The sequence below is a fragment of the Artemia sp. Qi Xiang Cuo genome, chromosome 2 (assembly GCF_049724085.1).
Source record: "Artemia sp. Qi Xiang Cuo chromosome 2, ASM4972408v1, whole genome shotgun sequence".
In the NCBI taxonomy this organism is placed as follows: Eukaryota; Metazoa; Arthropoda; class Branchiopoda; order Anostraca; family Artemiidae; genus Artemia; species Artemia sp. Qi Xiang Cuo.
In genome coordinates, this window is record NC_142795.1 from 88,220,330 (window position 1) to 88,232,064 (window position 11,735).

At 34.2% G+C, this 11,735-nt stretch overlaps 1 protein-coding gene across 1 annotated transcript; it reads left to right on the forward strand.

Moving 5' to 3' along the window:
* Nucleotides 1-920: 920 nt before the first annotated feature.
* LOC148955756 (endocuticle structural glycoprotein SgAbd-5-like) lies at nt 921-6,454 on the forward strand. The gene is made up of 3 exons (XM_089104139.1): nt 921-963; nt 4,200-4,312; nt 6,104-6,454. Exons 1-3 carry the CDS (start codon nt 952-954, stop codon nt 6,354-6,356), a joined length of 378 nt encoding a protein of 125 aa, XP_088960265.1. The 5' UTR covers nt 921-951; the 3' UTR covers nt 6,357-6,454.
* Nucleotides 6,455-11,735: the final 5,281 nt, after the last annotated feature.

Consider the following 11,735-nt stretch of genomic DNA (forward strand, 5'->3'; position numbering starts at 1 on the left):
CAAAGGTTTGGCGATATTTCTTTCATAATGACAAAAGACAAGTCGAGGCAAACGTTAAAGGTCCAATAAAAAAAATATAATTTTACAAAGGCACCACTTCTAATTTAAGGTTCATTTGGACGTCATGACATCAAGGAAAGGCTCAAATTGTCTGGTTAGAGGACAAGCGAGAATCACGAGAAGGACAAGTGAGAATCTATATATATAGGTGCCTGCCGCTTGCCGAGTGCCAGGGCCGGGCGGCGAAGCCGCCGGGCTCCTGGTAATATATATATATATATATATATATATATATATATATATATATATATATATATATATATATATATATATATATATATATATATATATATATATATATATATATATATATATATATATATATATATATATATATATATATAAATATATATATATATATATATTACATTGGGCCATTTATGTTTTACTGAAAGTTATACATACGTATTGTGAACAGTTTGGGTTTGATTTTTCAAGACATCGGTAAAAACAAGAATCAAAATAAATTACCATAATATTCAAGAAACTACCAATGAAAATCGATTGAATTCTTAATTTTAATTCCTGGAAGTTTCCAAAATTTGCCCCTCTCCTCCTTTATAAGACGCAAGTTAAGCTCATTTTTCAAGAGGGCCCTCCCTGGAACCTTCGTGACGGGATCCCTGATAAGGATTCTAACGCTTCTTCTCATATATCTGAAGAGACATGATATTTGGTTTTACCACCGTTGTCTGCATCAATACCGTTCAGATTCCTGCTTTATCATCATCATTATTATGCATACAAAATACTGCAATTTTTGCCACATTCACTAATGTCAAGATGCTTCTTCTAAGAAGCGATTAACCTTGGAACAGGAGTAGCTTATATTTCAGCTATATAAGCTGAATCGACCAGGACAAAAGTGTCAGTATAACACTTGCCATAAAGATGAAAGTCCTTGTAAGTATACTATGATTTGCATTCTTTCAAGTTTTTTTTATCTATGATAATTTTTTAAAGTATCTGTACGTAAAGACCTACTATGCAGCTCCCTCCAAAAATGATATTTTTGGGGGAAATGTTTAAATAAGCAGATTTCCAGATATTTGGTCAAAAGCATGCTTAAAATTTGGCCTTATTGTCAAATGGGCATGGTGATATTTGGACTAAAATATACATTGGACAAAGGCAGGGGTGTCAATACATAGAAATGTAGGGGGGGGAAGAATTCTTCACTTTTTTGTGAAGACACGAAAAAAGACATTTCCCAAAATCTATGAGGAGGTAATTTTGTTTCATAATTTCATTCAACTAATTTCAATGAAAAAGCCAAAAACAAAAGTATCTTTCAAAATCTAGGGGGATTGCCCCACAAGCCCCTCAATTAGTGCCCCTAGATGAAGGGTATAATCATCAACCACGAGTATTAAGGGTAAGCCAGATACTAGCCCTCTAAAATAGTGTCAGTTTTATTAGCTTTATACAAATTTCAAAATTTTTAGTTCGTCGATTTATGTTTTTTTTTTTACCTTCTCCCCTACTCCCCATTCAATTATATATAACTACCTGGGTCGCCCCACAACCTTCGCCTGTGCACATCTGATGTTAAAATTATCTTTCTTTTTTTTTGTCTCAATGTTTACCTGCAAGTGGTTAAAGAAGGAGGATGCAGACCTTGGCATTGGAAATATGAAAAAAATTCAACCCCTTTCTCTCTAAATAATTCGATGACTTTATTGTCTAAGTTTATTTTACCTAGGTCTATTATTGAGCTTCACTCCAGTTTGTGCCTCTGTTTTTTCTTCTTTTTCTTGTGAATGAGAAGCTTATTCACAATTTTTTATTCACAATTATTCACAATATTCACAATTGTTCACAATATTCACAATAATAATATTCACAATTGTGAATGAGAAGCTTATTAGCTATGTTTATACAGTTGATCGTAGTAAAATTTTAGGTCAAGAACAGTTATAAATGTAATTAAAGCTGTCTCATATATTTTAATATTAAATATTTGTTTTATAGTATTATAAAGAATATGAGAAGACATATTTGACAAAAATGTATTATCAAATTAATAAAACTATATTTTAGTAAAATATATTACAAGTATTAATTATTTCGGTACTTGTCCATTATTCAGAACCTACTCAATAATTTTGGTCTACAAGATCTGAAAAAACTGGTTTAGCTATCTGTATTCGGAGAAAAATAGCTTAGGCTCAGTGGAAAAACTACGTTGTAGGTACATTTTAATTAAATATTTAATATATAGAGTTGGTATTTTCTTAGGTTAGGTATTTAATATAATGCATTCTGGTTAGCCTGGCTCATAATTTTCTGCTATAGTTCCCATAATTTTGTTAATAAAGTATTATATTCTCATCATATTTTGGCGTATCTCATTGGGACTAACCTAAATTCACTTCTTGGGTTTGTTATGAATAATGGAAAGTACCATTACTTCTATTTCTTTTGTTTCCCTTTACTATATCAAACATTGACCAATATCCCCATCACGAGAAAATATAAATTAATTTGTGCTTTATTCTTTTTTTCAATTGGAGGATTATATTAGCAATTTTAAAATGTGTAAAAAGTTTAGCTAATAAAAAACATTGGTTTATCGATAAAAATTTATCTTGCACATTTTCCTTCGAAAATGTCATTTGAATTCCTGGCAAGTTCTGTCGAAGATTACCAAAAAAAGTGTTTATTCCATTATCTTCGTCAAACTTGAAACCAGTTGTTAAGACTGGAACCAGTTTTGAAAACCAGTAAACGGAAACCAGAATCTTAGTTACGCAGGAAGGATGGTTTTAATTTTAACCTGTGTAACCTTTCATTCATGTTATTTTTCCCTGGCAAGAGTAGAACTATGCAATGTGGTAGAGGAATCCCCCACCCCTGTTGATATAAAAAAAAAACTTATTTTAGTGTGTTTTTCTGATTTAACTATTTTACATATATTTCAGATCACTATACATACCTGGGGTTACATTCCAAGCATTAATAAAAATTAAATTTGTCGTTCCTGGTGAGAGAAAATTAACAGCTGGAACGACTGAAAATTAACTTTGCATAAAATTTTGGTGAATACGGTTAACTTGCATCTTTAGTGTACTAATTTTGACACAATTATCATTAGTTTGGGAAACTCATGGCAAATGACCCATTTAATGAGAGTTAACGAGTATTAAGGTATCAACACTCACTTTTTCATATTTTACTCATTATTCATTAAAATTATACATATTTTAATGATCACAATAATGAGTATTTAGGCATCAGTTAATAAACCGTTCCAGTTTCGCAGTTTGCAGTTAATTCCCATTAAATTTGAAGTAAATGTGAATTAAATTACAATTTCTACCAGGGAGACGCTTTGGGTTTTATGTACCAGTTGTGTCAGTTTCTTAGAAGTTAGTATTTTCCTGAAGTACCTCCCCCCATCTTTTGCTGCAAGGTAATAGTAAAATACTCTACCTCCCTCAGTATGTGATTTTTGATTAGCCCCTTACACTAATGCCCTTTACGTAGATTACGTACATTAGTTCGAGTATTGCCTGAGCCATACTATAATCACACCTGTTGATAAGAAAGCCAAAATGTATGAACAAACCGTCTTTGATTATCATGCCACATGTGCACTCTAGAAGCAGAAGATTTAAATGATATATAGGGAGGTACGCGGAGCATACCTCCCGGCCTGCTCCCACCGAAATCATAAATGGTCTTCGTATTTCTGGTAGTTCTTATTTGAATCACAAAACATTTTTTATCACTACCCTCCCCCCCCCCCAAAAAAAAAAACAAAAAAAAATCATTATTGCCCCTTCCTCAAAAATTTACGTATGCACCTGGGCAAGCATTTAGTTTACTGGGCTTCTACAAAGACCAGTTTGTTTCCAATGTTTGTTCCAGCCTAATACAACCTAATGAAGGGGCAAAGACAAAAAGAGTATTAGGAACATGAATTTCCATAAGACAGATTAAAAATAAATTTGATTAAAAGTGTAATTTGATAATCTCTAATAACTTTAGCATTAAATAAGGTCACTGCTTATAGCCGTGCCGCAGGGACGGAATTAGCCAAAGCACAACAGTATTTCAGATTCTGTACAATAGGTCTTATCTACTTGTTTGGGTTTTTGACCCGTCATTGTCATTGACTGTTATTGTTTTCCTTTTAGGTTGTTTTCGCTGCTTTTCTAGCAATTACTTATGCCGCCCCTCAAGACGTAGCCCCTGTGCAAATTGTTGAACAGGAACAGGAAGTTAATGGCGACGGAAGCTACAGCTTTTCGTAAGTTTTATTTGTTGTCAATAATTCTTTTATATCCCTTCTTATTTGTTTATATTTATTTTTTTCCTTTCCACTGAACTTAAACAGGAATTATATTCGGTTGGAGGGGGGGGGTTCAAAAAAAATTGTTTTGATAATATGAATAAAAAGTGTCCACAAATTTAGAAAATCTTATGATCTTGGGGAGATGGAAAGACAGAAAAGCTTAAAAACGGTAGCCTGTCAGAATTTTCATAAAGTAAAATTAACTGTCCCAAAAACATTCTATTTTTGACAACTTTTTTAATAAATCATGTCGATGCGAGGATTCCGAGCCCCTTTAGAGAATGTGCCCTTACGCAATCAACCCAATTGCCCCACTCCCTTACTGACATCATCCTTTTTTTCCTTCTTTTCTTCATTCTTTTTGCCCCATTCCCTTACTGGCATCATCCTTTTTTTCCTTCTTTTCTTCATTCTTTTTGCCCCACTCCCTTACTGACATCATCCTTTTTTGCTTCTTTTCTTCATTCTTTTTATTTGTCTTAAATCCTTTTTGGTTGCTTATTTTGACATTTGGGTACAATTGTCCAGGGAGGAATAATTTGGGAGGGTTTCTGGGGGATTTCTCTTGTGGGGAATTTTCTGGGGGGCTGCATCGAGGAGGTTTCATTATCTTAGAACTGTAGGCTCGAGTTTTGGGTATCTTATATTTTTTGAAAAACCCAAGAAATGATGGGAAGGCTGTGAAGACGACATTAAAGAGGATGTAAGACCCAGAAGGTCTCCCTACATACTCTCCTCGATTTTAGACTAAATCTTAAGACGTAAAACCCTTCTTTTTTTTACAGAGAATTTATCTTTGAAATCCGTATTAGAATGTAATAATTCTAAACATAAAAATCTAATTTTAAATCAAGTTCTTTTTCACACATAGAGGTGTATGCTTGCCAAATAAATTAGGATAAGATATTAAGAAATACGGATAATTTAAGTGACATTGAAAGAAACCTTCGACATGGCTGGTATATTACTCGTATTTCAATTCTATTTTTTACGTTTTTATAAAGTAGCTGAGGGTATTTACTGAATAAATATTTAGTTTTGTTTCTTCTGGTGAATTCCATAAATATTTTAATTGTCAATTGTCCAATGGTCACTTAACTGTCTACCTTCCGTCTTCCCCGAATGGGGTGGAGGAGGTCGTAAGGAAAGATTTGAGGGAAACTGGAACTTCTTGGGACGGTGCAAAGAGGGAGACTTCGAATGGATTGGGGCGGAGAAGGAGCGTGCGTAGCTGTGTTGGCCCCAGGCGGCTTGGCGCTGCGATGAGGTGTTAACTATAGCAGTAGTAATTGAGTAGTAGTTTTATAGTATAATAATAGTAGCTTTATTTTATAGTATAATTATTTGTAACGAAATAAAATACAGAAACTAATCAAAACCAAACCACAAGGTAATCTGCTGATGGCAAAGACACTTTTCGTTCATTTCATGCTCTTTTGTTTTAGGAGTTTTTTCTTATAGAATTAAATGAATTTTTGTTATTAAAATTAAACTTAAATTAATTACTAAAATTGAAATTAAATAAAATCAAATTAAATCATGTTTATAATTATTTAGCATTAACTAAATTAAATTTATTCTTAAATCTAACCCTTTCACTGACAATGTGACCTCTTAGTTAAAGTTCTTTGGTGAGATATTTATGTTTTAATCTACTGTACTGCTTATATTATTTATTACTATAACGTTATCTTCAATTTGGACTGAAATCAATACTAAAAATGTTAAATAACCGTATTATTATAGCTTCAAGACGGAAGATGGCGTTTCACGCTCTGAATCTGGCCTCATAAAACAACTCCCTGGTGATGAAGATGGTGAAGAAGGTGTTTCCCAGCAAGGCAGTTATTCTTACACTGCCCCTGATGGACAAGTTATCACCCTGACTTTTACTGCTGACGAAAACGGATTTAACCCCATAGGTGATCACCTTCCCACACCCCACCCTGAAATCCTTCGAGCATTAGAGCAGATCAGAGCATCAAGTCAGAAGAAGTAAGCTCTGGTTTAATTCCATTCATGAAGTCTTTCTATTTGTTAATAGCTTGAATATGTGATTTTCTAGGATTTATATTAAATAAAATATATTGTTTTTAAGTGTCTTTGAAATGATGTATTTCGCTTTAGAAACATATCATGTTGTCAATTCTTTGAGCTGCAGATAGTTTTCAAGCCAACATCCCTAGATGTACTTGAACTTGGGTCTCTTATTATAGATGCACCTTAATTACACCATCCTTAATTATACATCTACACAATCCTTGAATGCAAAACCAGAGATTCAAACCCACAGACCCTGTGATGACCTGGAGGTGAATGAGAAATGTACTAAGGGCTTTGATTTAAGAAAAATAATTAATTTGTATATTTGATAGGAGAAGTGAATATTTTTGGGGTAATCAAGGCCTGGATCACCTTCAAAAATGTTAAGAATCATGATTGGTTAGGAACATCTGGAATCAAATAGGCCCCAGAGCTTTTAGCTCAGTTTTTTTGGAGGGGGGTAGGGCAAAGGCAACGATTATTTTCAAGTGCAAGGCCGCAGAAACACAATTTTTCCGTCTATCTATTTAACTAGTAAACACTAGTGGATTGACTCTGATTCAAGACCGTTAGAAAAGCTATATTTTTGCATTATTTATTGGAATTTCTTGCCTACTGATTCTAAGGATTTTTCTTGTGTTTTTATAGACCATTCAGATTAAAAAAAAAAAAAAATGGTAACCTTACTATCTATCCTGTTGCTAAGGTAATTATCAAGTCTACATAAAAATTGGCTGTACAAGGAAGTGGGAAAAATAATTAATTGTTCTTGCTGTTAGTTGTCCCGTTAGGAGGCAAAACTGACCATTCGCCAACTTTTGAATTCGCAACACAAATATGGATATTTTAGATAAGTACAGGTTAGTATGCAAAGGGAATAATAAATTTGGCTGCTCAACACTAAGAATTTCTTTCAGTTTGACTAACATTTTACTGACCTTGTGGAATTACCCTCACTTTCCTACTACTAATATTATTCCTGCAGACTAACTCATTGCAGTGCCAAATTACTTGAGGCCAACACATCTTAACACGCCCCTCCACCACCCAAGTCTGTTCAAAGCTTTACTCTCGGGAAGCTTTAAGTTTTGTGAAATTCAAAATGTAGAGTAGCCGTGGCGTAGGCACCTAATTTCGTTGGGGAAAGATTGGAAGAATAGGAGGCTATGCAAGCGCGCATCCAGTAATTTTTGGAGGGGGGGGGTTACAAAAAAAAATTTAGAAAGCGCATCGAAAACTTTATATGCATTTTCTTACGTTTTTACGAGTCAGGCAAAATTTACGAGGGAAGATTCAAACCTTACACCCCTCCCCCTGAATACGGCCTTGATAGCATGATTTATAGTTAGAACTAGAAAATTAGCAACCACGGTATTAACAGCTATCAAGCATGATTCTGGAACATGTATACATCGAAGTTTCGAGGAAGATTTGCTAGATGTTTTCCAGAGAAAAACTTTTAAATGATAGGCACAGTTTTGAAGAGTATTTGTCAATCGATAAGCTACGCATAAAATGTGATTCAGCTTCGGTGTTAATGTCTTGTGAATTATTGCACCAACAGTTGATCCAGTAGGCCACAGCTGTGGAGCAACAGAAGTGTCAATTGCTAGGTATTTGAATCAAGCCCATAAAGATAGAATAAAAAAAAATAGCTGCTCGTTTCTTCCAGCTATGATATCTTGCTATGTATATAATAACTAAAAAAAAAAAGTTTTTTTTAACTGAAAGTAAGGAGCGACATTAAAAACTAAAACGAACAGAAATTTTGTCTTACATGAAAGGGGCTATCCCCGCCTAAACACCCCGTTCTTTAAGCTAAAGTTTTTTGTTGTTTTAAAAAATAAAGTAGTAAAACAGAGTCAAACTTTGCGTAAAGAGCGAAGCTTTGGGGAGGGAACAGCTCCTTTCATATACGGAATAATTTCTGTTCGTCTTAAGTTTTAATGTCGCTCCTTACTTTCAGTTAAAAAAAACTTGTTTGTTTTAGTTAATTTCTGAACGTTTTTGAATCAATGCAGCTTTGATTTTGGCTCACCGTACATGAATAATTAAAACGAAATTCGCATATTAATTTTCCTTTTTTTGGCTAATTGGCTTTCTTGAAATTTTGTTCTGACGTAACTTACGAGTTAACTTACATAACGAATTTCTATATTCGTATGGCTTTATTATGTATATTAGGGAGTTCGCTCCCTTGTCAATACCTCGCTCTTTACGCTAAAGTTCGAATTTGGTTCGAATCACAAACCCCTGAATAAAAAAGGCCGGTTAATTAGAATAGATAAGTAGTATCTATATACACAGTCCGAATTACACATACAATTATACATGAATTGCGCAAGAAAAACCCATGCTTGAGACATTAAACTCACGCGTGAATATTTTAAAAGTTGGCACACTATAATGCATGTTATGAAACTAAAGTCGAGGTTTTTTTTAAACTTGTCAAGGTATAATGTGGTCAAGCATGTTTTGAGAGTTTGGTCGTAATAATAATTTAAGCATACAGATTTTTTTCTGTTTTTGTTGTCAATTGCACAATGAATGTACGTCATGAGTTCACATGTACATTCTTAAAAAAAGCTGTTATGATATAAAGTAGTCAAACATGTTTTGGGAGCACGCACGAAATTATGTAACTCAACATTCGTTTTTTATTCATCCTTGAAAAACTGTATAAAATGTTCATGCAATACAATTTAATTTTCATTATGTTTTAACATATTGAGCATAGTACACTGCATATTATTAACTTTGAAAACAATGGATTCGTCAATTGCCAATGTGAGTACAGCTTATTAAATTTTATAATTTATTTCCAGATAAAAAGCATTTGCCAGTAAATTCAAATTTCAGGGGGACTTAGCCCCCTCCCCTCCAACAATACAAACTATTAAAATATGATGAGTATATTCGATAGAAAACGCTAAGTATGCTTTTTTCTATTATGTAAAACAAAAACTCTCTCATCCACTGTTGTGTCACGACCATAATTCCTTAGTTTTAGTTATTTCGTTCAAAATGTGGCTTTTCACATTATCAAAAATAGAGTTTCCGCTCTAAAAGTATCTGTGTCTAATCCTCTTAACAAGAGTGACAATTTCCAAACAGCCTTTTACATGCGTTATCTGAAATCATTAATACCACAAGTTGAAGGATAGTGGCACGGGTCTCCTTGACAAATAGATTCTTTTTATGGTCAAATTAAAGGTGAGTAAAGCCGCCTAAAGGCACTATGTATTGCCAGTTTATCAAATTCGTATCCGCAATATTTTGGAACTGACTTGGGGTGTCAAGTTGAGACTTTCAGGCAGCGTTTGGAAGAGACAAAAGGAAAGTAGAGCTAAAGCAAAAGACATAGTGCACCGAGGATACCAAAATAACATATCTGAAATATCTACGAAAAAGATAGGGGTGGAGCTATGACTTTCAGGTAGTGTAGAAAAAGTAATTGGGAGGATGGGGGGAGGTGCCTTAAACTTTGTGACAGGGGTGATATCTAAGGGGATATCTCCGAACCACCTTAACGTTTCTTTTTTTTTGGCACTGTAAGCCATATGGGATTTAGAATTGATTCACGTCTTAGTAGCCAGGTAAATTGAAGGCTGCACCTAGTACAAGGTTATCAAAATAGCATATCTGCAATATAGCAGAATAATAGCAGAATATCAAGTTGAAACTTTCGAGGATGAATGGAGGGGGGAGCAAAGGGCCTCAGGTCTAAACTTAAGGAGGGAATATAGGTGGGACCTACAATTTATTCACCGGTAAATTTTGGGCTATGTTATTTTAGGAGAAAATTCTTAGTACTTTCCAAAGCTTAGTAGGTAATATCTTGGCTCATCGTCATGAATTGAAACCTGTTTCTGAGACCTTCATCCTTCAAAGTGAAATTTTGAAAGATGTATTTATTAAGCTATTAATTTTTTAAAGCATATTCCAGTCTAGGTAGCATACTAGGACCCCAAGGCTGTTCAGTATGATGAGTGTATGTACGCGAAGGAATATTTGAGCAGAAAAATATTGATTTGTAAAAAGTAGCAGGCATTCTAAAGTGCTAATAGATATAGACTCCTACAAATATCTGAATCGGCTTTATAGGCCAAATTATTTTATGGCAAGAAGTTTTGAAATCTCACTTCCCCCCAAACTCAAAATTTTCCAAAATTTTACTTTAGAACCCTTTTTTTTAAATATTTCTAAAGTGCTAATAGATATAGACTCTTACAAATATCAGAATCGGCTTTATAGAGCCAAATTATTTTATGGCAAGATGTTTTTTTAAATCTCCCATCCCCCCAAACTCAAAATTTTCCAATATTTTACTTTAGAACACTTTTTTTAAATATTTCTAAAGTGCTAATAGATATAGACTCATACAAATATCAGAATCGGCTTTATAGGCCAAATTATTTTATGGCAAGATGTTTTTGAAATCCCCCTTCTCCCCAAACTAAAATTTTCCAAAATTTTACTTTAGAAGCTTTTTAAATATTTCTAAAGTGCTAAGACATAGAGTGCTACAAACACCAGAATAAACTTTAGAGGACAATTTATCTGTAAAAGAGGGCTTATTATTTCATTTCTAAATTTTTCTTCTTTTTTAAGGATGCGGAGATGGGTTTATGCAAGTAATCTCCCCCCGAAAAGAGACCGAGATGGGTTGATACCAAATCGATGCAAGCCGCAAGACCATCAATCATCAGATATGCTAGCTCCATTACAAGTTCTCTGGACCAGCCAGGAGCCTCTCAAGCCAGTGTCAGCTCTGCACAAACCTCTATGCAACCTGGCAGAAAATTCAAGAGAGAATGGATAGATTCTCATAATGCATCAGTCTCATCTAGTCAAGATCGGGGGGTCACCCCCTATCAAGCATTGCCGGGCCCTTCACGACCAATGCAAGTCAAGAATGATGTGGCCCGTACAGCTCTCGACATGCAAGCTGCAAATTTAAATGTGAGTTTTCAAATATTATTTCTCGCTAATGATTCTTTTTCCCAAGTCAATTTGAAGGAGTGTGTGTGAGCGGTTCATGCGCCGCTTATTTTTCTGTATACCCGATAATTCATGGAGATAGTATAATGAATATTGCAAATTTAATAACGTCGTAATGATTGTTGTATGTGTGTGTGTGTGAGCGGTGCATGCGCCACTTATATTTATGTATACACGATAATTCAGTGATATAGTATAATTAATATTTCTAATTCAATAACGGCGTAATGTTTGTTGTTTTTGTGTGTGTGTGTGTGTGTGTGTGAGCGATGCATGCGCCGCATCTACTCGATAATTCCTTGAGATAGTATAATGAATATTGAACATTCAATAA